Source organism: Daldinia vernicosa, assembly GCF_022497035.1.
Source record: "Daldinia vernicosa strain CBS 139.73 unplaced genomic scaffold F5Y00scaffold_16, whole genome shotgun sequence".
In the NCBI taxonomy this organism is placed as follows: Eukaryota; Fungi; Ascomycota; class Sordariomycetes; order Xylariales; family Hypoxylaceae; genus Daldinia; species Daldinia vernicosa.
The window spans coordinates 362,860-390,458 of NW_025953932.1; the positions used below are offsets into that span (position 1 = coordinate 362,860).

The following is a 27,599-nucleotide window of genomic DNA, read 5'->3' on the forward strand; positions in this document are numbered from 1 at the left end:
ACCTACCTATGTACAATACTATATAATATCACCGACGCAATTACAAACCACCTCAAAACAAGGCGTCTATTCCCACGCAACTAGCGCTCACCCACTCAGAACAAAGCCGACACTCAATTGTCATCTCGCGGGAATCTTGAAAAATCCTTGTACAACTTACCCAGCATCCAATTAAGCCATCCCTCCTATCCCGGGATTTATTTGTCAGCCATGAGTCCATATTTGCCCTTTTCGTACACCAGAGCCCCTACGATTGGGCGTTGCTAATCCGAAGTGGCTGACCGCCTGTTCACGCCCGCCGGGGGGGCGGCGCGCGCGAAAGACCCAACCCAATCCCACGATGCTGGCCGTCTTAGGTAATAAGCATGGCAATGCTGTTTCACCTCGCTCTTATACGTACCTACCTATATATGGGTCTCCGTCAGCAACACCTTGTATTAGAGCAGTCACGAGAGATTGTTCGGGATGTGGTTTTGGTAATGATGCCGTCGGTATCTGGTAAAGCCATAAGTAACCGTTTTAGTAGATGCTAAATATGGGATATATTTTAGATCATGTTCTGCGTTGCCATCTGATATTAGTCCTCTCCCCTAAAAGTCCTAGTGACGTTGGTGGATCTATAATCAGGAATAAGCTCGACAGTTAGTCATATTATTGACCAAAGCCATTGCTAACCAGTACTCATAGATACCATATGAGAAATCTTATAGCGAAGCATGTCCCTCAGTGTCACTAATCGGTCCCAAATATGATGGGGCTTTGGTAAAGCCTCTTCATAATATGGCTTTATAAGCAGACTCCTAGTACTTGGATATTTGCGGCGATAAATTAGATCCTCTACATCAGCACTATCTACTAATACTCGATTCAAGAAGTAAAGGTTAAATTCACCATTCGCTATGGTGGCCAATGTACAGCAAAGATACAGCTAGCTGGGTATAGTCAGTGCGAACGCCACTTTAATTACAGGTCTCCTCTTGTCCTGAGAAGTCCTGTCGTCCAAGTACAATATTGGTAGCATATGATTTTGCTCAAGTATCCGTTCATAGGTATTTCAGTACACCGTTTTTCGAAGGGCGCCCCGGATCCGTGAACGCCTCTGAAATGCTGTCATGAGCTCGTAAACCTGCCCTACACTATTACTTGAGCCCAAATCCCTCGCTCTCGTTAACCGCTCGCCACAGAAATTCTTCCAGTCTTTGGCGTGAGGCGTAGCGGTATAAGCCTAAGACATTAAAGCACGTTCTCGCAGAAGGGAATCGCCCTTCGTCGATGCCTAAACAATTGATCTTGATTACGAGAGATGCCGCACCCATAGCAGGGATGCGGTCACTACCCGTTATGAAAGATAGCAACCGTCGTTGATCCGTAATAGAAGCTCTCTCGAATGTATCCCAGAACCACTGTATCGTGGGCTGTTGGTCGGGTGGCATGTGCGCTGGCCAGTTCGTATATGCCGCGGCTCCTTGCAAGGCAGTAATATCTAACGATTCATCTGAACCGCGAATAAGGAGTTCAATTTCCTCCGGTTTGAAAAGCGTCAGTGCATTGCCAGCACACACGGTGAAGAAGCCTCGCTTGAAAGGTTCAAATTGCCGGCTGACCGAAGTATCAAGCAGATATCTGACATAAAGGTCGACGTACTCCCGCCGATTTGCGTTCGTCACCATCTTCGACTCGCCCCCTGGGCAAAGAGGCACTCTAACTCTGGTACCATATTTCTCCAACTCAATCACGAAATCGAGACAAAATGTAGACTGGACATCTCCCTCGTAGTCTAGCAATTGCCGTAGCCCCCTTGCAAGGACTGGGCGAAACTCGGCTAAATCGTCTAAAGTGTAGTTCATTGTGGGACGTGAGTGCGCCGGTGCCCCGAGGGTAGGGGGAGGAGCGGAGGCGAGCAGCTTTCTAAAAGCGAAGGGTGGGAATGCGACATCCAATATGGTTGAGTTATATATGGCCAATCCAAGTACTACTCCGACAAGAAAGTATTGATCTGATGTCTCGAAAGTATTCGGATTGAAGTAGCAGAAATTAGAGTCCTCGTCGTAAACAAAGAGTCCTAGTATCAAAAGATTAGACGTAACTCTTGAGATGAAACGGGCGAGACACTGACCATGGTCTGGATTGAATACCTCTCTCACGAGAAGCAGAAACCATTCCTTCCGAAGTCCCCCACCATCAATACCCTCCTCCCCTCTGAATTCGATACGTAGTCCTTTTTTGATTTCCTCACTACCGCTACCGACGACTTCACTTACTTGTTTCAGACTATCTTCTACGAGACATTCTCGACGGATATTTAGGTTAAGGTATTGCTCATAGTTCCTGTGTGTCAGAATACTATCGAAGAAAGCTTCTCTCGCTTTTCCGGCCATTTGCCGTTTGGCATCGAACTCTAATATCTGTATCTTCGCCCAGATGCTGAGAAAGAATGGATATTGGCAGAAGGTGAAGCGGCCTCTCCTTGATTCCCACAGCTCAAAATCGGCTTTGAAGTCTAAGCCGTCAACTAACGAGTTGTAAAAATCGCTTTTCGGTATTAAATGGCCATGGCTACGGCCACCAGATTTATCAGTACGCCGGACGTACGTCAAAGTATTAGCTGAATATACAAGAGCCATGACCCTTGCGGCGGCTTTAATTTGCCAATCGTCCGTATATGCCGCGCGTTGCGGTTCGACAGGTAGCTTCTGCTTTTTTGACTTGGAGGATTCTAGGGCGGCGTGAAGTGATGCCGCTGTGTTACTAGAGCGAGAATTAGACATCTGTGGAATTAGACCACCCGTTACGTCAATTCGGGGCTCAACCATCTTCTGGCTTTGCCGGTTCAACCTATAGGCGATGAACCCGCTGATTAGGTCCTTCGTTTGAAGGAGGAGATGTTCGGGGAACCTAGAGAACCAGGTAACCAGGTGATGATGGCATGGTTCAGAGGAGTTTGCTAATAAACCAAGAATTCGCTTGATAATTCCGGAGTGCCTTCCGGAAGTCTTGGTTTGAGACTCTACTGCACTCTGTCCTGCAACCACTCTCTTCCCCTTGCTTAGATGCTGATACTGGCCACTGTATGATTTGAACCCCGAAACAAGAAGAGGATTCGCTAGCATCAAGAGCAAGAAGCGAATATCCCGAGGCTCTTTCATTAACCGACATGGTCGTTTGAGGAGTGTTTCTGTACACTTCAATAGGACCTGCTGTATGTGCTCTTGAGCCGAAATAGCAAGTGCTTCGAATTGCAATAGCTTTGCATCTGTCAGCACCCGAGATGGGTCAAGTAGAAGTACCTCTGCGTATACTTCTGGCCAGAGCTGGGCTGCATTGACTACCAAATGATACCATTCACTAGCTGCTCCCCAGTCGATTCGGGGGGATCTGGAAGATACAATGGAAGGTGCATCGTCTTTCCGCCGGGATGGAGTCTTTGAAGGTATAGCCTCTTTTTGACCCCCGGTCCACCATGTGCCATTCTCCGCGACGTCGCCCAAGAGTAACAGTTTAGGGTCGAGTTCTGAAATTGGTGTATCGTCGCGAACTGGCTCCTTCTTGCGTTCAGGGGCCTGCTGCTTAACAGCTTCGGGAGGAAGTTTAGAGCTGGCGCTCATGTGCCGCGTGGCGAATGAATTGTTGATACATAGATGAGAACTAAAGCACGACACTAAGTATTCCTCCAGCTTTTTAAAAACTATCTTGGGCTCTAAATCTGAAACTGTGGCGTCTGGATATTTATCGGCGGGATCAGTCACAGGGAAAGTCGAGCTCCTGACGTCAGGATACGACGTCGAGTACGACCTCGCCATAGATACATTACGGTTCAATGGATTTGGTTCAAGATTGAGATCGGCGAAGTCATCGAACACGGCATTATAGACATGGCTAGGCGGGCTTGTACTTGAAGTGGGCGAACTACCTTGCTTACTTGGGAGTTGCATCTTTGCAGAATGCTCGTTGGGCGGACGCGATAAGAGTCGGCCTGGCCATATTCCGTTACGCTCTGGGCGTGATTGTGCCGATATACAGGCTTCTAAAGATGAACGTAAACATTGCTTGATGATATGCTTGGTGCGGTCGAGCGATATAGAATTTGCTATGAGAGTAAGTAAAGGTCACGATCCTTGGATATGGTAGCAGAACATACGACATTGCGAAGGTCGTCGTGGGGGGCCGAACTCAGTCTCGTTTGGAGGCGAAGTACCGCTAACTCCAAGTTGCGTACCCGTGTGACCAGCGGTAGGATCATATGGTTTGAGATCATTTATGGTTAAGCAAATAGTGCACCTGAAGATATGAAGCTCTTTAGGCCATCGGACCAAGCTAGCACACGTCATACAATTCCCCGTTGCGAAATCTGCTGGCCCGCGCGGTATCATTCTAGAAGCTATGTTCTGTTGCGGTATGGGTTTAGGACCGATGTCAGCGGCGAAGTCTCCGCTTCCGGACTCGTCTTCGGGTCGGGCATTCTTCCTCTTCTTGCTAGAGAAAAGCGAGGGAAACGGGTGACTCATTGAGCGTGAGTGCTGGGCAGGACGATTCGGCTTCGTGACGGGTATATCGTCGTCGTCAGAACTCGAATCGACTTGTACTTGAATGTTCCTCAACGGTTCAAACTCGGGACGTCTCGAATTGCCTCTAGGGCGGCGAATTTGTTCGTTCGCAGAGGGATCACGAGGTGGGAAGTCATAATGGCCCAAAGGCCGATTAGAACGAGACATATTGCTTGCTTAGGTTGCTTAAAGTTGCTCAGGTATATAGCTCGCAATTGCGGAAATTGGGTGAACCCAGCAGCAAGAACAGGGGGTTATCTCTGCATCTACCTAGTTTCTACCAAGATATACCTAGACAAGGTAAGTAGAGTCTAGCTCGAGAGAGAATCGTGGCAGGTGACAAGCTCATAGACAGGTACTAGATGGTTTGACGGCGATGGCAATCTCTACCCGGGTAGATCTCGACAGGAACAAACACTGACGCAACACTTATTCTGTATAACAACAAGATCCGTCGGTGACAATATCTCGCATGAAAGATTTAGAGGAGACATAGATCTTGGGGATCACTGCAAAAAGCAGCAGTGTATCATAGGGTAGATCGTATCGTATCGTCTCGTGTGGGAAAGATTAGGAATTCGTTAACAATTTGAATTTGGCCCAGATTTGGCCCAAAGGCTTGTGCCAGTTTGGAAATTGGAGGAGCTTATGAAACAAAATGAACCAACCATAGCGCTTGCCGCTTTCCGAAAACCCCCCTTGGAATTAGGCCTAACAGGTACCTAACAGTTCTAGCCTGTTAGCGTGCTGCTTGCCCTCCCCCCAACCTGCCCCAGTCTCCGCAAGCATCCCATACTATGTACAAGATCCACCATCTTGCGTTGCACGACATAGCGAGGTATTGTACCTTTCTGACGGTAGGTGCTACGCTGGTGTAATTCGTACCTGATCCTCATTCAAGTTTGGGCAGGGATGAAGCACGGCAAATTGACAGTTCTGACAAGTTGATTTCCCGCTGACGCAACCTAATCTAGGATGTTAATCGTTTTAACTTGCCGCCATAACATAATAGCCTTTTTCTACAGCACATGCCAAACACAAAATGATGCAAGCATATCATAATTTACCTAGGTACATATCATAATTGCACCTTCATCTGATTTTGCGGAAGACTCTCAACACAAGTCTCACGACATGCAAGAAATGATCATATCAGTGTTGGTTTGGCAGCATTTTGGTAAGACCACCAGTTTACTATCCCTGGATGTTATCTTGTGTTACCTCCAATGATAACAAGCTCTAGAGGAATATTAAGATAATAGTCGGTTTAAGTTTAGGCCCAACCCTACCGTATATTGAATGAATTCGAAATAAGTCTCCCGAAAAAAAACCCAATTACAAAGTACTTCTTGAATTGATATTAGGTACATACATGTACCTCTCTAAGGACGATCCTTAATCGTATAAGCCAATCAGGTTTTTAATGTCTTAAAGGGGGGTTATCCCGTGACCAATTGCACTTCCATCTACGGCAACTTCAGTTATCTAGTACTGGATATCTTTTAAGCATTGGCGTCGCAAAGCTTATGAATTCAAGACGTCGATAGAGATAATGATAATATAATATATTAAAAACTTTGAGGCAAGTAAATGTTTTATGTAATGGCACTGCTTGATACAAGTCGAGGAGCTAGAAAGCGTGGGTTGTTACGTATTAGACAATATTATAAGGATAGTGCTTTTAACGTTGGCGTATACCATTTAACGTTGGCGTATAATATTTAATGCTGGCGTATAGTATTTAATGTTGGCGTATAGGTAATATTTAATGTTGGCGTATAATATTTAACGTTGGCGTATAATATCTACATTAGTGGCAACCATATAGAGATCAAGCAAACATATTATCATCCAATGACCGTAGGACTTCCCTTGTTACGTTTACACTATCCGCCTTGAACATTACATTCCTATATTTAAAGTCTTGTACTAATATGTAATCATCTATTTTGATATTTATTCCTTGAGGGTTGTATTACTCGATCCATCTGCTACCTTGCTTGTCAGACGAGAGAGTACGGTTCGACTATATGTTGATAATGACGCCAGTCATGAATACTTGTTTCATCCAGATCGAAGGACGTCACAAACAGCTTACATAAATGCACGATGGGAAACAATAACATGAACCTTTACCAGCTACACTCATGTAGACAGATCCTCTATCTTTTCAACTTAACTAGATGCCCCTCAAGCTGCTCCTTACTCTATCAAACCAAGCAACTATAGGCGTAACTACCTACCTAAGTAAACAGATTTGATTATATCTTGACGTATTAACAAGAGACAGTGCTTTTATCACTTGAATTTGAACAGCGGAATTTCTTGTACAGTTTAATAAATGTATATTGAGCGTTTATTGACTCTGAACCTGCCAGCCAAATTGGAATGTACGTGCATTTAGTTAGTAATTGGGAAAATACTCGGGTGACTTATCTTAAGAGAAAATATCGTACTTATCACAATGATGATGATGATAACGTTTACGTCTATTGGTCTGCTATATGCTACCTACGTAGATACAGCGGCGCATCTTTGGCGCTTTAGACGTCTAGAGGTACGAGGCTGATATTAAAAGGTGTCATCCATTACGACATGCCGCAAGGCCTTGTCTAGATGTGTACCTACCTGAACGAAAGTACATACCTAAGGTATCTAACTGAGGTTCCGAGGTATCTAACTACGGTTCTAAGGTAACTACGGTTCTAAGGTATCTACCTAACTACGGTTCTAAGGTATCTAACTGAGGTACTGAGTCACGGATTTGTTCTGCAGACTACTAGATAACATCGCGACTTCCGTATTAACTGTAGAGAACCCTTAGGGACGGCATACTGTGCATACCGAAGTTGCATGAGTCACTTAAGTTAACTTGTATGCCAGCGGGCTTACAGTTGCTACATATGTTCGGCACCTGCGACATTTCGTAGTTACGACAACTGTGAATCCGGCAATATCTTTAAGCACGGCCCTCAGGCAACCATAAAAGCCTGCGCACATCCGCGCACAGCTAAGAATTTCTTCCCTCTCTTCTCATTCTTCTCATCACAAAAATAGCCCAACCAACAATCCAACCTAACCAACAAATAATTTTTACTTAATTAATCAACACGCCATCCGCCAACAACAAGGCGCCATAACAATAATTTTTACTTAATTAATCAATAATCCTTCTCTCCACCAATGCAACATAACAATAACGTCGCCGACTAACTAATATAAAAGACTTATTCCAATAATTAGTCTTCAAAAAGTAAGTTCACAACTGTTATATCCCCTATCTCCACGACTTGTTGGCGACGCTAGAATGCTAATTGAACAATAGATTTAATCAACAACACTAATAACCAGCCCCAAGCACCTCAGGCGGTTACGAACTTGTCTAACCAGGTCGCTCAAGGGATTACGGTCTTGACTAACCAGGTCGCTCAGGGAGGCAACCAAATCATCGCGCAGTTGACTCAGGTCATTGCGCAGTTGACTCAGGTCACTGCACAGTTGACTCAGGTCACTGCGCAGTTGACTCAGAACAGCACGCAGTTGACTCAGAACAGCACGCAGTTGACTCAGAACAGCACGCAGTTGACTCAGAACAGCACGCGATTGACTTTGAATGATCTCCAGCGTCGCCAAGTTGGTCGCCGGAGCAGTTACATATCTTAAGACATCCTAGTCTTCTCAACCTAAACTTGAGGGACGAGGATCAGCCATGATCTGGAGGTAGGTTTTGTTATCTCATTCCAAGTGACATAACCATAAGTTACTAACTATCATTAGCAACGACAACTGGGGTTCTAGTCAACCCTCGTCCTGGCTAGTTGTCCACCTGGATGGATGTTCACAGCGCAAATACAGTGTCAACTATTGTCCATTCACAGGAGGACCATAAGTAATCTAATCCTCGCAAAACCTTGCGAAACATCGCGGAACAGTAACCAACCCTAAACAGCTAACCTCCCTTCCTCGAGCAAACTACTATCCAGGCGGGCACGCGGGTCCTCGTGGGTCCCAGCTTTGGTGGCAATGGCCATCAGGACCACTCGCCCTTAAAAGACCTTCTTCCCCCTTCCCTACTCCTCACTCCCTTCTCCCTTTTCCAACAACAACAACATCAACCACAACAACAAGGACTTCATCACATCTCCCTTCGAACCATCCAAAGTAAGTAATCCCTAGTTAATACCCTGTTACTTTCAGTCTTGCCTTTTGCCTTGATTTGTCAACCAAATCTCGATTGTCCTCAAAACTAGATATCTTTGTCGAATCCAATTCTAATATTAAGCAAGATTTCCTCCTTACCCTCTCACCCTCTCCTACCTCCTTGCGGATCGCCATCAAAGTGAATGGTTCACTGTCTGGGGGACTACTGGGCCTACAACTTGCCTGCTATTGTCATATTTACAACTGACCCTTTAAACTATACGAAATGGACTTATTTGCCCAATTTGTGGACATACATCAAACTCACCAGGAAATGGGAATGCTCTTCAACCATAATCCTCCCTCTTTTGCACATCCTTGCACACCTCACCTGACACCCCTTCTAATCTATCCATTCAACGTAAGTAATCCCTGGTTAATACCCTGTCTTGCCTTTTGTCTTGTTTCGTCAACTAAATCTTGATTGTTCTCAAAACTAGATATCTTTGTCGAATCCATCTCTAATATTAAGCAAGATGTCCAACACCAACATCGATCTAGGAAACGGAGTCTCCGTTACCACGAAACAGGTTGCTATGATGGTAGCAATCTTCCGCAATGCGAGCAGGGACCTCTTGCAGACCGTTGACTGGTCTGCAGTGAGTGCAGAAACTGGACACGCTTCTCGGCGTGTTGCAAGAGACACCTTCACGAAGAGGTGTAAAGCTAAAGGGGTATGTAGTTCCTTATATATCTATGAGAATGTACGACATTTACTGACTTAATATATCTTAGTGGCTAGAAGGCGGCACAGTAAAGCAGGCCACTATAATAGCAGCCATTTTCCGCAATGCCAGCAGGGACCTCCTGCAGACCGTGGACTGGTCTGCAGTATTAACTAAGCAAGATGTCAAACACCAACATTGATTTGGGAAACGGGGTTTCTGTGACTGTGAAGCAGGTCGCCATGATGGTGGCAATATTCAAGAACGCGAGCAGGGACCTCCTGCAGACTGTCGACTGGTCTGCAGTGAGTGTCGAGACGGGACACGCCTCACGGCGTGTGGCCCGTGCCACCTTCACTAAAAGGTGAAAGGAGTATGTGATTCCCTATATATTTGTGAGAATGTATGACATTTACTAACTTAATTTGTTTTAGTGGTTGGAAGGTGGTGTAACTCTAAACTAAATTACCATAATGGTAGCCATCTTTCGAAATGCCAGCAGAGACCTCCTGCAGACACGTTAATCGGTCTGCAGTGAGTAGTGAGACGGGCCACGCCTTTCTGCGAGTTGCTCGACATGCCTTTTTGCGATTGGAAGTTGCTCGACATGCCCTTCTGCGAAGTTGCTCGAGACACCTTCACTAAGAGGTGCAAAGTCAAAGGAGTATGTAATTCCCTATGTAGGTATCTATGAGAATGTACAATATTTACTGACAATTTGGTTTAGTGGCTGGAAGGTGGCACTGTAAAGCAAGGTCACTATGATGGCGGCAATCTTCAAAAATGCCAGCAGGGACCTCCTGCAGACCGTTGACTGGTCTGCTGTGAGCAACGAGACGGGCCACGCCTCTCAGCGTCTTCCTCAAGGAACCTTCACACAAAGGTGTAAGTGGCGCAACAAGCAGGCGACGTCGGTGCTGGCTGGGCTATCACCAGGACACAGCTGTAAGTATTCTATCTCTTTACCTTTCTCTCGGCAATCATGAGGGTCGAGACTAACATTACTCCTTACTTAGGCGCTCACCGTTTGGTCTTACTCTATTCACCTATCATAAAGGATAACGGCTCTCTACCAGAGGATATAAAGCAGGCCATGGAAGACTAAGGGCACACCTATATATCGCCTACTTCCTACCCCTATTCCTGGTCCTCAGCCTCCTCAACCACGGCGAATTGTCTCTAAGGTGGAGGACTATCTTCCGGGACATACTGGAAGAGTGATGGAGTACCATTGCGTCTTGTAGGTATTTTATCTTCTTATCCTTCCATCAATAGGGATGAGAATTGGGGCTAACATTTTTCTCTAGTGCCTGTAGCTCCGGTAGCACCTATGGCCCCTATGGCCCCAGTCGCTCCTGTGGCGGCCGCTGGCCAGGTGGTCTCGGACGGCGTAGAGATCCCCTTCGATGCTCCCGCCGCCAGCGGGTATCCTAGCCCAGGTGGTCTCGGCCTTCATTGCTTTTTCCCCGGGATGCTCCTGCCGCCACCAAACATTCTCGCCCAGGTGGTCTCGGCTGGTATTGCCTTGACCACAGACGCTCCTGTCGCCGTCCTTGGCATCACAGCCGGGTAACCTAGACCAGCTAAGGGCCATTCCACCTCCATTACTTAAGCGCCTATATCATACATTCTTAATAACTACAAGAGTGAATGACTCTCTTCCTAAAGACATTAAACAGGCAATGGAAGACCACGGCCATGTTTATCCTGCAATCTCTTCAACACGGATCGTCTTACAGAGAGCGCTATTCTAAGAAATATCAAGAAGGCCATGGAGGGATATGATGATGGAAGGACATGATGCATCTCGTAAGTATTTCATCTTCCTGATTTTTTCCTCAGTAGTGATAAGGATAGGGGCTAATATTTCTTCTCTACCTAGAAGTATGGTCTTTATGCCTCCTACTTCACAGAATAATTGCAACCCTAGCCTAAAAACTTCTTCGTGAAGCTCCTTCATACTTAATTATTCTATCATCTGCCCATCCCGAGCCTCTCAACATAAAACTGGCCGCAGAAGACGCAGGGGAACAACCATAATTAATCTATTCTACACCCATGGCCGCTTTCTCCCAAGGCACGAACTGTCCTAAATAAAGGGTTATGCCATTCTCCGGACATCGTGGATCAGATCCATGGAGAGCCTGTGATATACCCATATCTCGTAAGTGTTTCATATTTCTTACTTTACTCCAATACCTAGTGAAGGATAAAGGCTAATTTTTTCGCCTAGTTATATCGGTACTTTCACTTTTCCTGTGACTGGTTCATCCCACCACTCAACCACCCACACCCTCAATACGCCCTCCAGTCTCCCTCACCTATAATCTAACCTTAATAAACCGTTGCCGAAAATCCGGTCTTCAATGCTACTTCCCGGGAACTTCTCTAATTACTGCTGCTCTATCACCCGTCACGACCTCCTGAAACGAGACGACGAGGTCTTGCGCAAAAATAACGCCCCCAGGGCCGGTCGCCGCGCCCGTCGAGGCACTGGCTGTCATGGATCACCAACTCACCCAGATAACGAATGGGGCTACTGGACAGATTCTCCTTCAGGCTATGATTCATACAACCAGCGTCATACTTGGGCTTAATAAGGGGATGCTTCTATATTTATTGCCAATCCGAATTTGGCCTAAACCTGTCGGGTAGAAGATGCGCACCCCAGCCCAGAGGGTGTCAGCAACGGAGATCTGCTTTACGGAAAGAGATCTGTCATGTCCTTGCAACCAGACGAGCATCACAGTAATAATCTATATTAAGAACCTGACCCCCCTTAATTTCGAGTCTGAGAATGAACCCATGGAATCACCACCGGGTCATATAACCACTACTTCTAAGCCGGATGACCCGACGTCTACCACCTGCACGTAGGCAATCATTGTATCTGGCCCTGAACAGTATTACTGTGGAACTGGTCGGTAGACGCGTTCGCGTGGATGAGTTAGCAAGGATTAGATTAGGCCTTTATCATAGGTACCTGTTATTCGAATCACGGATACCCTTTCGTGAAATACGAATTTCTTCGGCCGAAAACTTTAAGGAGCAGCGAGCAACCCCCCTAGCTCATAGGCTAAGCGGACAAGTCTGGACCCTTACCTACATCATATCATTACAACCAACCAGGAGTAACGCTCATTATACTCTACATCGGAAACCCAAGCCACAAAAGGCTAATTAATATTGGGAACAGCACTGACCCTAAGTTAGAGGGAAGGCTGGCCGGGTAATAACTAATAGTACTCCGCAGCTACCTCCGAGATGAGGCGGACACACTACGTGGTCTAGCTCTTAAGTCAGATGAGCAAGAGCAAGAGGAAGAGCAAGAGCAGGCGGATGTGCCGAGGCGACTCCGGAATCGACATAACCAATGATGTGCGGAGACTGTTCCAGGCATCAGGTCCAGAGCGCGATTGATACTAGGAGTGCGAGGACCGCACCAATTTATGTTTCTGGCGAGGGAAGCTATGGAATAGAATAAAGGATGTTATATTTAAACACTATTAGTAAAACTTTTAACCTAGAATAATAAGGCGGCAGGACACATAGCCGCCCAGTGACGAGCCAGCCGGAAGGAACTGCTATGCTGGCGGCCTAAATAGATAAACTCTGATAACATTGAATTCTATTCGAACCTCATAATAATGTCCCTAGAACAATCTGATAAATACTCGTGATCATAACCCTACCTACCTAACTTATCCCCCAATTTTAATCTTCAACCCCTTAATCCCACCCCCAACCCCAACCTTACCACGGCAACTCAAACCCCTCCCTATGCCAAAACCTCCCCGTATCCTGCACCCCCTTCCCCTTAACAACACCCCACAGCTTCTCCGCCGCCTCCTCCGGGGCCACCGCCTCTGGGATACCCCTACCCATATCCGTCATCTGCGTCTTCACAATACCCGGGTGCATAATAACAACCGCAACCCCTTTCCCCCTCAAGTCCACCGCCAAGTTCTTAAACACGCTGTTGGCCGCGCTCTTGCTCGCGCGGTACGCGTACGACCCGCCCGAGGTGTTATCCATGATGCTGCCCACGCGGCTCGACATGACGCCTACCTTGGCGCGGTCCGCCCTGAGCAGGTTGGGCAGCAGCGCCTGCGTCAGCAGCAGCGGGCCGAAGGTGTTGACGGCGAAGGTCTGTGTCAGGGCGGCGAGCGACACCGTGGACAGGGCGTCCTCGTCCTTGGGCAGCATGATGCCCGCGATGTTGAGCAGGAGATCGATTGGTCGGTCGCCGATGTGCGACGCGAACGAGGCGATGGACGACGGGGATGTGACGTCTAGCTGTGATGCGTCGCACTGGAGCGACGTGAGTTTTTCGGTTACGTTGATGTCGGCGGCTATGACATCGTAGCCCTATGTATATATATCGTGATTGTTAGCTGGCGGTTGGTTGGTTATGATAGGAAAAGTAAAAGTGAACATGATAGACAATAGTTAGACAATATCTACCTCTCGAATAAGCACCTGGGCAAACGCATGGCCAATACCAGAGTTGGCCCCCGTCACAACGGCGGTCGGCATATTGGCTGTGAGGAGACCGGACAAGAGCGGAGACGGGATGATGGTGGGATTATTAATACCGTAGGTGCATTAGGTACGGACCTAACATAAAGTGGTTACCCACGAAGGCGTGCTAGCTGGCCATCAAGGTCGTGGGGATCTCGATTCTTATATTGACGACGTGGACCACCTAGCTGACAAATGGCATTTCCTCTGCATACCAACAACCCACGCCGGCTGTGATCCCCATCCCTATTTAGGAAAACACATGGTCCCTTATTGGCTCGTGTCAACTGCAACGTGAAGCATCGTGTTATGTATGTATAACAACCCTGGAGGCACAGATCTAAAGGGGTGTAACGAATCGGAGATTTTGTTCATTCAGAATAAAAGGTTATTTTAACTACGGTTTTTAACTAACTCGGCTGTCTAGGTAATTGGTAGCATTAATCATGTAATAGATGGATCTTTTCCTTTCGCTTCTATCCTACCCAACTCCCCAAATTAGTCGAAAACGATGGCAGCCTTAATGGCAGACTTGTTTCGGATGCTCTCCAGAGCTTCGCCCCACTGCTCAAGCTTGAAGGTCTTGTTGACGATACCCTTGGTCTTGACCTTGCCGCTATCTAAGTAGTCAACAGTGGCTGGGAACATGTAGGTCTCGGAGAAGGAGCCGATGATGGTGATTTCTAGGTAATTCCGGTTAGCTTGATACCTCCCTATCAACAGTATCATATTTATAACTCACCATCACCGAAGATCTTGGATGGGGGCCAAGAGACGCGAGCGGCGCTGGGGTAGACGCCGTAGCAGACAAGCTTGCCTCCTCGGCGAACATAGTGGATAGCATCCTCGAGAACCTTGGAGCTACCGCTGGCTTCCACAACTATATCCCCTATTAGCATCGTCGAGCACTCTTATTATATGCGGTTTGCCTACCAATGTCGAAGCCATATGGGTTGTCCTTCTTGATTTGTTCCCATTGGGGCGCGGAGTTTGATCTGGATAGAGGAACATAGAAATCGGCAGCATCGAGACTCTTGGCTAATTCCATCTTGGAACCTTCGGGGGCAGCAATAGTTAATTGCGAAACACCATTCTGTCGTCTGTGGAAGAATATTAGCATCGGTTTCTAATGGCAACCGGGATCTGCCTTTCGTACAAGAATTGAGCCATCATGAGACCGGTAGGACCAGCTCCGATCAACAAGGCATGGGATCCAGGCTTCGGGGCAATCTTCTCCAGACCGTGCATGGCGCAGGAGGCGGGTTCGATTAAGGTGGCATCGACGTCGCTGAGGTTGTGGATTTTGAAGAGTTTACCTTGGGGGTAAGAGGTCTACATTTAAGAGCATACGAGTTAGCTGATAAAAGACTACACGACAAACGGGCAGGGAAGTACGCACGTATTCGGCGAAACCACCGTCTAATCCCAGGACACCGTGGGACTTGAAGTCCTCACAGAGAAGATCTTGGCCTCTTCGGCAGTAGAAGCTTTAGAGGTGAGTTAGCTACGTTAAGAAATTATAATCTAATAGGATTTCTCTTACCAGTGACCGCAGAGCTCCGAGTTATCCGCAGCAACACGGTCTCCGACCTTGAATTCCTTAACATCGTCGGCAATTGCTAATTGTGATTATTAGTTGGTATTGCGACGCATTTTATCCTCTATATCTTCTTACCGACAACCTCGCCGACTGTCTCGTGGCCGGGAATTAGAGGGAACTTGGCAATGAATTCTCCCTCGTGGATGTGCAAATCAGTACCGCAAACACCGCAGGCCTAGGGTAATTTCGTGTTATTATTGCTGCGAAGTTATAGGTGGCAAGCGAAATTGACTTGCCTTGACCTTGATTAGGACGTCACCGGGACGTAATGTGGGTAGAGGAACCTCGACGATACCCCATACTTCTGGCTTCTCATATCTACGAGGGGTATGGTTGTTAGTAGCCACGTGCAAACAGTAGGCTAAAGGGGCTTTATATGGGCATTGAGAGGCGGTCCTTGATTGGTACAATATAACTTTATATGGAGGATAAGACTTACCGGAGAGCCTTCATGGTCTTTGGAAGGGAGGCCATTTTGTTTGTTTTCTAATTTCTAAACTCAAAAGTCTATCGTAGGATGAGGGGTATTATAGAAATAAGATCTGTACAATAACGCTAATGGAAGAGTTGTAGATGAAGAGACAAACAGAGGAAGCTGTTTGTATATTAGGACTGAGGTAGATGGTCGCGATGTACTAAATCTAGTCAAGAAGGAAGGAAGTAAAAGGAAAACGAAGACGTTTGGGAATGCTGTCTTCTTATTAATAACGTCCCGCGGGGGAGAGAGAAGAGGCGCAAGCCCCTCCGCATTATTCACACTTTCTAATGGGATTGGTTCCAATCATGAGTTTGCCTGCAAAGCTATCCATGCCACCAAGAAACAAAGGGGAAAGGAGGGGCAATAGTTCAGATCTATGTTGCTACACCCCGCCATAGGAGCGGCATGCGTTCACCTCGCAGATAACCCGACAAGCTAGACCCCAGCTGATTGGGTTAACTAACCGGAAATAGGTCCACTGAAGGTATAGTTCGATCAGAACCAAGACTCGTAAACAGGTACGTTGAACTTTGAAGTTGGTCTCGCTAGTGTTCCGCGTGTAAGTGACTCCACTCGAGCAATATTCTACCTTGCAGAAGCTGACTAGGTTAGTATGTATTATGGTAAGACAGTACTGGTAGAATGACCTGATAAAAATGTTTGGTTGGAGAAGTGCCCCCCGATGGAACCCAGACGTCATCCTGCGTGGTCCTATACTATACACAGTATCATCGCGCTCTCTGCGAAAAAAAGGAAGCGTGTCGAATGTGGTCTGCCAATATCCCATAGATCTGGGTCGACATGAATTAGGTATGTATTCATATTCGACATACCAATTAATAGGTAAATGGCATGAGCATCACCTGCAAATGTCCTGGTCAATGCCGTGTTTGTTTCAATTCTGACTTTCCACCGGATGGTTCGGTCAAACTTTTTTTGAGATTGGAGGCGCCCGGATGTCACTTTGACTTGACCCCCGCGATCTATCAGGTAACACAGCGTTAACGTCGAGCGCCGCTTCGGCATCATAAATAAAGGCATTACTACATCTGTCGGAGCTTTACAAATTTGCTTGGTGGCATAGCTTCGGGATAAAACTCATAGTGGTCGTGTGCCAGTTAAGATTCTGTCGAAGCGGCACAGAACTAACAGGTACGGTTTAATGTGCATGGATCTTCTATCCGTATTATAGAGGGTCCCCGGCGATGCTCGAATGAATATCAATGTACTCATAGATTCGTCCGATCGAAAATGATTAGAGAGATCTATGCCCAAGGTTTCACATTTGAAGAACTTGACCAATCTAGAGATGTTCCGGAGCTCGGTGCGCTATTATAGTCCAGTTTATTGTTTAAAGATGAGAATGCTGCGGAGCCTCACCGAGTTTTGAATAGGACCTATTAACTAAGAATTACGAGAGTTCTGTTACTAATGTACCTGACAATTGAGGAAACCGCCGTGAGGATCAAATCAGTAGCGCCGGAGCCGAGCGGAAGTCTCCGATTTGTAAATCGAGGCGGATAAAGTACTACGGCCCCGGTAACTTACATGGGTAACTTCTATGCATAGTGCCTTTCTATCGATGTCGTCTAAGTCATGCCACTCACCTGGCGACAATTATACCCGATGCAAAACCTCCCTTTTTCTACGTTCAAAGTTGACGGGAAACTAGCAATGGGAATACTCCGAGAACACCTTATCACAAACTTCTCCCTTCCGGAACTTGAATAAAACATATACTTCCTTAACAAGTTGTAGCCATTTTGCATGCTAATCGTAGGGCTCATATCGGCTTGGTTATATTTCCTCGCGCTCCATTAACTTTCACCGATCCAAGCATCTTTAATTGGGAATTTTGGTCTCTTCACAGCAAAAGCATGTCCATAATTCATTGATGATTTCCGAGGATTTAGCCTCCTAATAACTCCCAACCGTGCATCCGAGGTTCCTCTCACGAGTTTTCTATCACGTGCAGAGAAGTGAGACTATGCAGATGCTCCATTCCCTAGAGTACATGTCCATACCCGGCCACCATGTGCGTCGAAGGGATTTCTAAGAGTAGTGATAGAAGCTTCTTACGAAGGGGGGGCGCCACGGCCACGACCGAATCCACCACGGCTGTTGATTTGTGTAAGCATAAGATCATTAAAATAGGACGGTCATTCCCGTAAAAACTTACAACTCAGGCTTGAATTCGCCAGGAGCACCACCGCTCTCCTTACCCTCACCAGCATCCCGTCTTCGGTAGCCACCCTCACGGTCGCCACGGTCACCACGGTCACCACCACGGCCACGGCCGAACGGTCGGCGTTCACGCTCGCCCTCACCCATCATTCCTCGGGGAGGAGCGTGCGATCGCTGCTGCTTAATGTGTGTAGCGGGGACGATCTCGGCGGGAAGGTGAAGCCATTCTCGGAGGTAGTCGAGACCCTCGGGGGTGAGGGTGTAGTAGTAGTATTGCCAGGAGAATTGAGTCTTGACGTAGCCGCGGGAGTCGAGCGACTGAAGAGCCTTGATGACGAAGAGGTTCTTGGTGTCGATATCGGCGTGCTTAGGAAGGTTGAAGTCCTTCTTCGCGACCAGCACGCCCTCTCGGAAGAGGTACTACATGGCGAACAAAAAATGTTAGCTCGACAATTCTCGAATTTGTAGAAAATTAATTTAATTGAGCTGCTCGTCTAACCTCGTGGATCTTCTTGCGGTCAGCCTTCGGCATCAGCATCTTGGCGGTTGTTTACGGTGACAAGATGTTGAACTGGGTGGGTGGACGTGATTGATGTGAAGTCGACAGGCTGATGGATACTTTGCGATGGATTGAAGGTTCAGGGAATTTTTGGTTGTGCGCAAAAACCCTATGGTGGAGACGGAAGCGACACTATGAATTTGAGTGGGGTGTGGGAAACCTGTCGCTTATGTAATGACCTGACAGCCAGGGCTGTTTTATGCACAGACCAACAGTGGAAAGTTGCTCAGTACCTTGTGGCTGAGGTAGATTACATAAGTAGCCCATTTAGATAAGGGACTTGGCAAAAAGGCGATAAGATCCACTCTCGCTCGCCATCTAGAATCATCAATCCATTCCATCAAGTCCAATCCGGGAGCCTCCTCCTACCTTTCAACATCTTTAAGAGCGACGCCTTAAACCATAAGGCAGATAACCCAGCGAGTCTTTCCACATCACAATACATACAAATCCTACAAGATGGCGTCCGGGAACATCAACGTCTTTGTAACAACCTTCTCAGGCTTAGGCCTACCTCCTACTCTATCCCTTCCTATTCCTCCAACCGCAACTCTTTCAGACCTTCACCATCGCATCGAGGACCGATTACCGCAAATAGATTCGCGACTTATCCTGACCACCGTATCAAACAAACAAATCCTCTCTACTTCTAGAGATCTAGTCTCTACTCTGTGCGACTCTGATGATGTATTCTTGTCTCTACGATTATCAATCCCGCTATGTGGTGGCAAGGGTGGTTTCGGCTCTCAGCTCCGAGCAGCCGGTGGCCGAATGTCTTCGAAAAAGAAGAGGAACCGCGGCGACGAAAATGCATCTAGCAGGAACCTAGACGGTCGCCGAATAAGAACAGTCAATGAGGCTAAGGCGTTGGCCGAATACCTGGCCATTAAGCCTGAGATGGAGCAGAAGGAAAAGGAAAAGCGACGCGCGCGCTGGCAGCAGGTCGTCGATGCCGCTGATGAGAGAGAACACGAGATTAAGAACAGCACCAAGGGCCGCTTAGATGGCAAGTGGGTTGAGGACAAGGAAGAGGCTAGCGAGCGAACGCGCGAGGCAGTTCTCGCTGCTATAAAGGCAGGAAACTACAAAGACAACCTGCTCGGCACATCGCATGGCTCCGCCTCCACGGAGGATATGGACGAAGACTCAAGCGAAGGAGAAGATTCTGAAGAGTCAAGCGGCTCGAAGGCTCCAACTCCGCCGACGAATACGAAGTCAAAGAATACGACGTCAAAGAAGCCCGTGACGAGAGCGTTCGCCGGATTTGACGAAGATGACGAGTTTATGAGTTCTTCAGATGAGGACGAGGAGAAGAAATGAGGAAAGGAGAGCATGTTACTAATGATACCCCCAAAAGATGAAATAATCAAGACTTATTCCCGGGTCAACTTTCTAGGCCCCTATACTCTATCCTGATTCTTTACACCAGCAATCATTAGTATCAATCAGGTATGTGTATGTAGTTGAGTTTAAACAGCGCGCTTTTTAGTCGTTAATCGTTCACACTTACCTGGATTTGCACTTCATATGCTTGTAACCTCACTTATATATAAGAGGTACTAAGGTTCAAAGCAACGCCGCGATCACGAAAATGACTAAAGTACCATGGAGCATAGTGATTTTACGGAAACTTATGACGATGCCGAGGGCGTTGGCTTCGTCAAACTATCTTTACGAGATATCTAGCTTATAGAGAAGAGTTAATCAAATTACAATCAAATATATATACATACACTACCCAAAGACTCAATGCAGTGATTCCTCTCAAACTCTGCCGGCCTCTAAACACGAAGCTATTGCTGATCAACTATATCTCAATGATTATAACGAACACCCACCACACCCCTACTTCACAAGCTTCGCTATATCTTCCACGTCCGCATTTCCCATCTCACAACTAAACTCCCTCCACTCCTCCAACTCCCCCCTCACCCTCTCGGTCTCCGCCATAACCATCTCCCAATTGTCCCCCCCTTCCCATCCCCATCACCGCGTAAATATTCTCCGCCACCTCCGGCCCCGCAAACCCCGCGTGCAAATCAGTATGTATTTTCCATACATAAACGCTAGCATCCCCGTCGTCGCCCCCTCCGACCTATCGTAAGCCGAGTGCCGCGGCATCCGCCGCAGAGAAGAGGAGGTATATACGCATGACTCTCAAATAATTTCACTTAACAAATCAAGCATAGCCACCAGTCGGTGATCACAGACAGCTTCACATCGTATCTAGATACAGCATTCATTCCATACAACATAATTATTCACTTTACGAGACCTAATTTATGCAAATCGGGTAGGCTTAACCCCTTTCTATGCATAGAGTCCGTCCTAGCTCCGCTATAACTCCTGCCTTTATCCCGAAATGGAGATTCTGCTTCACACATGTCGAATCATTTTCGGAGCTTAGCCATAGAAATGTTGGCAATTTCTTTAATACGCATATAAAGATACAACCCTGTGCCTCTTATCTACATAGTATCCAACTTCCAGTATTAGTAGGCTACGGTATTAATTTAGATGTAAGGTGAGATACATTATTAAACCAATTATCTCTTGGCGACCTTATTACAAAAATCACACTACACATCACATGCACATAGAACTTAAGACTAAAGGACAAATAGCCTACAAGGCATCAACAATACATTAAGACGATCCCTACTTTTTTAGCTTTCGGCGGCTAACCCATCTATGTAACAACTCTACATATACTCGTCAACAGGTCTGTTACTTCGTCAACATGATAACTGATTCTCATCTATCCGTGAGCCCGTAACGTAGTTCGTACCTCGGTTCATGTCCTAGGCCGTAACTTTGCTCATCTGGACTAACCGTTTAACTCCAACCTATGGGTTTGTTAGCAAGGACATCCATGTATATAAGGGGTTTCGACATACCATCCAGTTACCGCATTCCTCGGTCTTGTCTCGTTGGATCTCTACCTGCAAGCGCTGTGCCTCCGGGTAGTCCTTAGACTCTAACGCATGAGCTAGCTGGGTTAATTGTTCGATGGTGTCCGGCTTCACGAGTTCCTCATTGTTGAGATGATCAAATAGCAGACCTAACCGTTTTTGCGTATCTTTCACCTGAGGAGCAAAGGAGGCTGGTGCTTTGGAAGCTACTCGTTGCATGTCCCGGCTCAGGATATCAACTAACTGTTGAGCGTTAGGGGGAATGTGAGAACGATCACCCGCAGGGTGTCGGGGCTTCGGCGGTGCCGCGGCTCGTGGTGGAGGAGGTGCAGGTGAAGTTGTTGCCGGTGGGGGACCGCCGATGCTCGACGGGGGACCCGTAGAAGGTGGCCCTTGTTGTACCGGTGGAGCACCATACGGGGATTGGCCATATTGATTATGAGAGGGTGCTGCCTGGGGAGGCGGCGCATAGGGGTTTGGCGGCGGCGCTCGGCCGGCATGGGGCGGGGGAGCCTGCTGGGAAGGGGTGCCGAGTGATTGAGGCACCGGTGCTGGGGCGTATCGGCTTGTAGGCGCAGCTCCTGCCGGTGGCGGGTTGTAAGGTGAAGACATCCTGGGGACGACGTGGCCCATTGGAGGTGGAGGCATACCGGGGCCTCCCTGTGTCTGGGCAGGAGGAGGCGGAGCGTAAGTTTGTGCCGCAGTTGATCCGGGTCGAGGAGGAGGCGGTAATTGACCAGCCTGGGGAGGGCCACCAAGGGGAGACATTATCCTTCCAGCCGCCGGGCCTTTAGGAGGGGGAGGTGGCGGTGTTGCTGTTCCGTGCTGAGAACCGTAGGGACTCTGTGGTGGAGGCATTGCCTGGTTTGCTTGGTTAGGGAATGGTGAGGTGATAGCGGCAGCGCTCGGCGTGTTTCTTCGGGGAGGCGCTTTCGTCACTATAGGTACATCATTCCAGTTTCCTGCATCCGAAGCCCTTGGAGGAGGTTTTGTCGATGGGGTTGATGTTCTTGGGGGAGCCCCAAAAGATGTTGGTGGTGGACCATAGCCTTGATGTTGAGATAGTTGAACGGGTTGCGGCTGCGACGGCTGGTATCCTTGCGGGGCGTAGGGGTTACTAGCAATCGGCGGCGCATAGGGATTAGCTGCGGGAGTCTGGACAGCCGGGGGCGCGTAAGGGTTGACAGGATTAATGCCAGTAGCCGGTTGAGGTGGTTGATATCCTCCAGCTACGGATGGTGCCCGAGAAGGTACACGGGAAGTCGCTGCGGGCCCCCGAATTGGCTGTCTAACAGCAGGCTGGGGAGCCGGTTTTTGCGTTGCTAATTGCACACGCTCGCGTGCCATATCGGCAGCGTCGTACTTCGATGGTAGAAGGCTCAGATACTTGTGCGCGATCTCTAATTGGCCGTGGGCTGCGACAATGTTCGCATACTCTATGTATTTGTCATAAAGAGAAGATAATTTCCAGCCTGAGGTTAGACCCGTCTCGGTGTCTTGGAATTTTGTTACGTGGCGGAAAACTGTGACCTTCTCAATAAATTGCTGGAGAGACCTTGCGTGGATAGAGAAAGTAGAATCATTAGCCTCGGCCAATCCAGCCTTCTCAGCTTCCTCCAGCTCAGCAACCCATATGTCGATAACCTTCTCGAGCTTGGAGCCAACCAGATAACAGAAGGAGGCATCCTTCCTAGATCCAGATTCAGATTCAAGGATACGGTCTCCCAAGGCTTCGCACAGATCAGGGAATTCGGTCGGGTCCGCATACGTGCAGAGCGTCACCATGGTCTGCTTCCAGTCAGCTAGATCAGCATTGTAAACAACATCCCACAGATTCTTGACAATAACAGAGCCCAAGAGCCGTAAGTAGCTTGGGATGCCTGTCTTTTGTGATAAATAAGTGGATTGGACCTTGTCGACGAGCTCCTTTCCACCACAGTTGGCAATGATAAAGGCATCCGCAATACGACCATCCTTCAGGGAAATTTCACTTGCTTTCTCAAACTGACCCAACATCAAAGCCTTCGTAATCTGCTTCTCAACACCAGTATCACCCTCACCAAATAGATGGAAGGGGTTATCCGTTTTAGCACCCTTTGTAGCAGACAGACTTGCTAGGAAGTCCTCGCTTTCACCTTCGCCTCCATCGGAGAAGAAAGTCGAGATACGTTTCTTATGGGCCTTTACTCCTATTTTGGATTTCTCTGGCTCGGGTTCCTTGGTCTCTGAAGCTTCTTCGGCCACACCATTAGTTGGTTCGTCGTTTGCTTCTTCCTCGCTGAATCCCAGGTATTCGACAATTTGTTTTCGTGGGTTGTCAGTGAGCAGAGTCTCCAAGACACGCCAGTCAGCTTTCTCTTCTTCTGTCTGGGCTTGCTCTATATGCGATTCACATATAGCCGTAACATCACCGGATTTGAGCGACTCCTCAAACTTCTCAGTCGCGCTACCAATATCCGAATCTACAGAAAACTGAGAAATTTCGATCTTAGAAGAGCGCTTGTGGCCAGGCTGATGAGGGTTCTGCTTGAAGATAACGAGTTTTCCACCGAATCCAAACGAAACTCCAACGGGCCTCTCGAGCCACCTCGGAGCTTTCCCTAAGGAGAAAGCAGCGCCTTGAGGTTGTCTCTGGGCCTGAGTAAAAAAGTCTTCGCCATCCAGGCTATTTTGAGATGTGTTCTGTACAGCCGAGGGGTTCGTGTTTTGGAGCGTCTGAATAGTAATCTTTCCATCGAAGGACGCGGTCGCTGAGATACTAGGGTTGTGAGGGTGGAATCGGGTAAGGAACGTCCAGTTGGTGACTTCGGGGAATTCTCCATAACGCTCGCCCGTCTGAGGGTTCCAAACTAATGTTCTGTTATCCTTGCCAGACGAAATCAAAATGTCGCCGTCTTGCTCGCACCAAGATACCGAAAGAACACCTTGCTCATGACCTTGGAGTGTCCTCTCCGGTGCATTAGAGTTTCGCAAATCCCATAGCAAAATGACGGGAGTAGTATCGTCGGGAGTAGCGGTCAATAACTTGGTAGAGTTATTTGGATCCCACGCAATGGAACTAACGGGCTTTCGGTTGTTGTTAAGTGTTAAGGAGGCCTTCTTCGTCTTTAAATCCCAAACAGTGACAAAACCACCAGTTCCTCCCGTAGCAAGAATATGGGCTACTTTCGTGTTCCATGCTACACATTCTAAGTCGTCCGAACGAGCCGCAGCAGTGCCCAAGCGGAAAGCATTTTCGGGGTCGTAGACGTCATAAATGAATAGTTCTCCCTTCGCGCCGGCAGTGGCTAGGATCTGGGGTCTCAAAGGGTTGAATTGTAACGACTTAATAGGCCCTGTATGCTTCGTTGTTCGTGATATTAACGCGTCGGATTCTCCTGCGATGAGTTTTGCGGCATCCCAAAGATCGAGTGAACCGTTTTCGAGAGCACCAGCGATAATGCCCTGCGGGTAGTCTTCGGAGGGTTGACCCCAAGCAATATCGTAGAACCTAAGGAATCGACTTGTTAGTAAACCTCGTAGGCTTATCAAGACTGCAGGGACGTTTATTCACCTGGAGTCAGCAGCGATGCTTGCAATAGGCTGAAGCTCAAGTCCTTGTTCTTGGTTGTCAAGGTTCAAATCCCACAACTCCAACTGCGTCTCGTCGGAGAAGTCGGCGTCAACAGCTCCAGCTCGGGTTCCAGTAACTATCAATGGCTTCGTAGTGCCTGGCGACCAAGCGAAGGCCGCAGTACGCGAGATCTCGCGCAACCTGACCATATTGTCTTGTGGTGACTACTCAGAAGGGTAGTCTGGCCTGAGTTTAAGGTCGATCTTGTCGAAGAATATTCCGTAGAAGAAAGGGGGATTCTAAGTGAGATTGGCTTAAATGCCAGGTGGCATTGAGCTCTCTAGGCCAGCTAGGAATGTTGGCAACTGGTCGAATTATAGAAAGAGAGATTGGTTGTCTGAGTTTCCCTATATTTTCCCTAGACTAGAGAGCGGTAGAGACGTACTAGTAATTCATTATGTTGCCAGATAATGCAGTTCTGGCAGTCCAACGGTCCCTAGAGCGTAGAGGTGTGGGCGCATGAGCTCACAGGCCAAGCCGAATCAAGATCCTGGACACAATCTGTTCCTTTCCTTGGCTGTTGTGGAGACAAGTAGAAGATGCCATCAGCCACATTTTAGTTCACGTGATATATTAGGTACATATAAATACCGGGGCTCAATGACGGAAGATGCCTAGCTCTTATGTAATACATGCAGATATGGAACCTTTTGAAGCTGCAATTTCATTGTTCCATCCATTTAGGTCGCATCTTGAATGTACATACGAAGTACATAAGTACTTAATTTCAGTGAGCCACACTCTCGGTTCTCTAAGGCATCAGGTGCCTCTTATTTATTAGAACCTGAGCCTCACGCCAAAACTCACCTATTATACAAGGTCAAATTCGCCAAAGTCTGCTTATAACCCAAACGGACACTCAATATGACGGACGCGGCCCGTTGGAAGGCCACCGTATACGTCGGGGGGCTAGCATCTGTTGTCACCACCGTGAATCTTCACGATGCTTTCATACCGTTTGGTGAAATCGCGGATGTAACTCTGCCTAAAAACGATGCGCCAAACTCCACCGAGCCCCATAGGGGATTTGCCTACGTAGAATTTGAGGACGCCGAAGATGCCAAAGAAGCAATCGACAACATGGATCAATCAGAATTGTTCGGCAGGGTTTTGAGAGTATCGGCTGCTAAACCTCCTAAGAGTGCAGAAGAAGGACTAGGTAGTAAGACGGCAATTTGGGAACAGGTATGTTTATATTCTTAACTAGTTATACGGCACTATAACGGGTTTACTAACAAGCACAATAGGAAGGGTGGCTTGCTGAGAATGCCGTCAGCGAGGAAGATCGAGCTGCAGCTACGGGAGCCAGAGCTAGCGAGGATGACAGGCCAGAAGACCCGATGCAAGGACTCGAGGGACTTGACGTTGCTGGACCAAAACCGGAATAAGCCGGGACTAAATAGTATCTACGTGAACTTTCTCGCATAGCGTTGGCGTTAAAAAAAAAAGGATTCTAGGACACAGAGGGAAGTCTTTAGAATAGGAGCTTGCGGCTGAAGTCTATACCATGCTTAATCTCCCGTATTTGACATTTCCACCACCATGGCTACATGTAAAATATACAGTGTTTTGCTTCTCCAAAATCCAGAATGCGCCCTTCCCCAGTAAGCTCCTTTCGACTGACCGTAGTTCAATCTCATGCTCATGCCATATAGACTTCGCTTAATGTTCCTCGGCGTGCTCCGAGGGGTCCTCCTTACGGTTTTGACGGCTGAGTCTGAGGTTCTTGTCCACACTGAACTTGCGAAGGCTGGAATAGGTAGCAGCAAAGACAGCGAAGCCAACGACAACTCCTAATTGTATAATTAGCACACATGATCCGGCTCGTCCTCGTATAAAACCCTGGGTCGTGTAGGTAGACTAACCGAGAGGGATCAATTCTGCCGGAATTTGTCGCAACTTTCGGAGGCGCTGAGAGACGGTATGTGCTGGTATATGCGTTAATATTCATATCTTAATTGATGGTATTCCGATGTAAAGCTCTTCGGAGATGTCATGATAGGTTTGAGGCATCAATGGTTCGCGACGGGCGAGAACGTACCGCTCTGATCCTCCTTCTGTTATGGGTCATTAGTAAACGTCATAGGTTATGCGAAAGTAAAAAAAAAGTTAAAGAGGTTCGTACGGGAAGAGGAAACATCATGCGCCTAGTGGGCATCATTCTCATAGCTCGTGTAGCATACATATCGGCGGTTTGAGGGGAGATTGGTTTGTAGCTATAATGGAAAATGAGTGTAAATCACTTAAAGCCGTAACCGAAACTAGGATGTGTCAAAGTCAAAAGTCAATGGGTGGAATTGATCTTTCGTAGTTGATGGAAGGT

The 27,599-nt window shown here is 47.6% G+C and overlaps 12 protein-coding genes across 12 annotated transcripts; 6 read left to right on the top strand and 6 right to left on the bottom strand.

Annotated features, from left to right (window-relative positions):
- Positions 1 to 679: 679 nt before the first annotated feature.
- On the bottom strand, positions 680 to 4,993 carry F5Y00DRAFT_41042 (HECT-domain-containing protein). Its single transcript, XM_048013631.1, has 3 exons — positions 4,139 to 4,993; positions 2,117 to 4,087; positions 680 to 2,062 (listed from the first exon to the last, which is right to left on the bottom strand). The coding sequence occupies exons 1-3, from the start codon at positions 4,710 to 4,712 to the stop codon at positions 1,140 to 1,142; spliced, it is 3,468 nt and encodes a 1,155-aa protein (XP_047866072.1). The 5' UTR covers positions 4,713 to 4,993; the 3' UTR covers positions 680 to 1,139.
- Positions 4,994 to 7,008: 2,015 nt separating this feature from the next.
- On the top strand, positions 7,009 to 8,207 carry F5Y00DRAFT_260876 (uncharacterized protein; the record flags this gene model as incomplete). Its single annotated transcript, XM_048011094.1, has 3 exons — positions 7,009 to 7,101; positions 7,788 to 7,797; positions 7,870 to 8,207. 3 exons carry the CDS (start codon positions 7,009 to 7,011, stop codon positions 8,205 to 8,207), a joined length of 441 nt encoding a protein of 146 aa, XP_047866073.1.
- Positions 8,208 to 9,220: 1,013 nt separating this feature from the next.
- On the top strand, positions 9,221 to 9,777 carry F5Y00DRAFT_260877 (uncharacterized protein; the record flags this gene model as incomplete). The annotated part of the gene is made up of 3 exons (XM_048011095.1): positions 9,221 to 9,418; positions 9,480 to 9,575; positions 9,646 to 9,777. 3 exons carry the CDS (start codon positions 9,221 to 9,223, stop codon positions 9,775 to 9,777), a joined length of 426 nt encoding a protein of 141 aa, XP_047866074.1.
- A 113-nt stretch (positions 9,778 to 9,890) lies between these two features.
- On the top strand, positions 9,891 to 10,558 carry F5Y00DRAFT_42214 (uncharacterized protein). The gene is made up of 3 exons (XM_048013637.1): positions 9,891 to 10,073; positions 10,137 to 10,354; positions 10,426 to 10,558. The coding sequence occupies exons 2-3, from the start codon at positions 10,171 to 10,173 to the stop codon at positions 10,512 to 10,514; spliced, it is 273 nt and encodes a 90-aa protein (XP_047866075.1). The 5' UTR covers positions 9,891 to 10,073; positions 10,137 to 10,170; the 3' UTR covers positions 10,515 to 10,558.
- Positions 10,559 to 10,739: 181 nt separating this feature from the next.
- F5Y00DRAFT_260879 (uncharacterized protein) lies at positions 10,740 to 12,786 on the top strand (the record flags this gene model as incomplete). The annotated part of the gene is made up of 2 exons (XM_048011096.1): positions 10,740 to 10,978; positions 12,663 to 12,786. 2 exons carry the CDS (start codon positions 10,740 to 10,742, stop codon positions 12,784 to 12,786), a joined length of 363 nt encoding a protein of 120 aa, XP_047866076.1.
- Positions 12,787 to 12,877: 91 nt separating this feature from the next.
- Positions 12,878 to 14,241, bottom strand: F5Y00DRAFT_41888 (short-chain dehydrogenase/reductase family enzyme). The gene is made up of 2 exons (XM_048013635.1): positions 13,874 to 14,241; positions 12,878 to 13,777 (listed from the first exon to the last, which is right to left on the bottom strand). Exons 1-2 carry the CDS (start codon positions 13,943 to 13,945, stop codon positions 13,163 to 13,165), a joined length of 687 nt encoding a protein of 228 aa, XP_047866077.1. The 5' UTR covers positions 13,946 to 14,241; the 3' UTR covers positions 12,878 to 13,162.
- A 38-nt stretch (positions 14,242 to 14,279) lies between these two features.
- Positions 14,280 to 16,209, bottom strand: F5Y00DRAFT_233720 (GroES-like protein). Its single transcript, XM_048007339.1, has 9 exons — positions 15,970 to 16,209; positions 15,767 to 15,848; positions 15,606 to 15,705; positions 15,474 to 15,549; positions 15,330 to 15,417; positions 15,087 to 15,262; positions 14,864 to 15,030; positions 14,673 to 14,810; positions 14,280 to 14,613 (listed from the first exon to the last, which is right to left on the bottom strand). Exons 1-9 carry the CDS (start codon positions 16,002 to 16,004, stop codon positions 14,429 to 14,431), a joined length of 1,047 nt encoding a protein of 348 aa, XP_047866078.1. The 5' UTR covers positions 16,005 to 16,209; the 3' UTR covers positions 14,280 to 14,428.
- A 1,197-nt stretch (positions 16,210 to 17,406) lies between these two features.
- Positions 17,407 to 19,094, bottom strand: F5Y00DRAFT_233725 (plectin/S10 domain-containing protein). Its single transcript, XM_048007340.1, has 3 exons — positions 18,692 to 19,094; positions 18,188 to 18,612; positions 17,407 to 18,126 (listed from the first exon to the last, which is right to left on the bottom strand). Exons 1-3 carry the CDS (start codon positions 18,728 to 18,730, stop codon positions 18,084 to 18,086), a joined length of 507 nt encoding a protein of 168 aa, XP_047866079.1. The 5' UTR covers positions 18,731 to 19,094; the 3' UTR covers positions 17,407 to 18,083.
- F5Y00DRAFT_233727 (telomere stability and silencing-domain-containing protein) lies at positions 19,095 to 20,490 on the top strand. Its single transcript, XM_048007341.1, has one exon. It carries the CDS (start codon positions 19,211 to 19,213, stop codon positions 20,069 to 20,071), a length of 861 nt encoding a protein of 286 aa, XP_047866080.1. The 5' UTR covers positions 19,095 to 19,210; the 3' UTR covers positions 20,072 to 20,490.
- Positions 20,491 to 21,415: 925 nt separating this feature from the next.
- On the bottom strand, positions 21,416 to 25,568 carry F5Y00DRAFT_42297 (uncharacterized protein). Its single transcript, XM_048013638.1, has 3 exons — positions 25,217 to 25,568; positions 21,649 to 25,153; positions 21,416 to 21,597 (listed from the first exon to the last, which is right to left on the bottom strand). Exons 1-3 carry the CDS (start codon positions 25,423 to 25,425, stop codon positions 21,553 to 21,555), a joined length of 3,759 nt encoding a protein of 1,252 aa, XP_047866081.1. The 5' UTR covers positions 25,426 to 25,568; the 3' UTR covers positions 21,416 to 21,552.
- A 349-nt stretch (positions 25,569 to 25,917) lies between these two features.
- F5Y00DRAFT_42321 (uncharacterized protein) lies at positions 25,918 to 26,793 on the top strand. The gene is made up of 2 exons (XM_048013639.1): positions 25,918 to 26,461; positions 26,524 to 26,793. Exons 1-2 carry the CDS (start codon positions 26,141 to 26,143, stop codon positions 26,662 to 26,664), a joined length of 462 nt encoding a protein of 153 aa, XP_047866082.1. The 5' UTR covers positions 25,918 to 26,140; the 3' UTR covers positions 26,665 to 26,793.
- A 145-nt stretch (positions 26,794 to 26,938) lies between these two features.
- Positions 26,939 to 27,461, bottom strand: F5Y00DRAFT_260886 (uncharacterized protein; the record flags this gene model as incomplete). Its single annotated transcript, XM_048011097.1, has 4 exons — positions 26,939 to 27,069; positions 27,142 to 27,204; positions 27,318 to 27,333; positions 27,402 to 27,461. 4 exons carry the CDS (start codon positions 27,459 to 27,461, stop codon positions 26,939 to 26,941), a joined length of 270 nt encoding a protein of 89 aa, XP_047866083.1.
- Between the last annotated feature and the right edge of the window lie 138 nt (positions 27,462 to 27,599).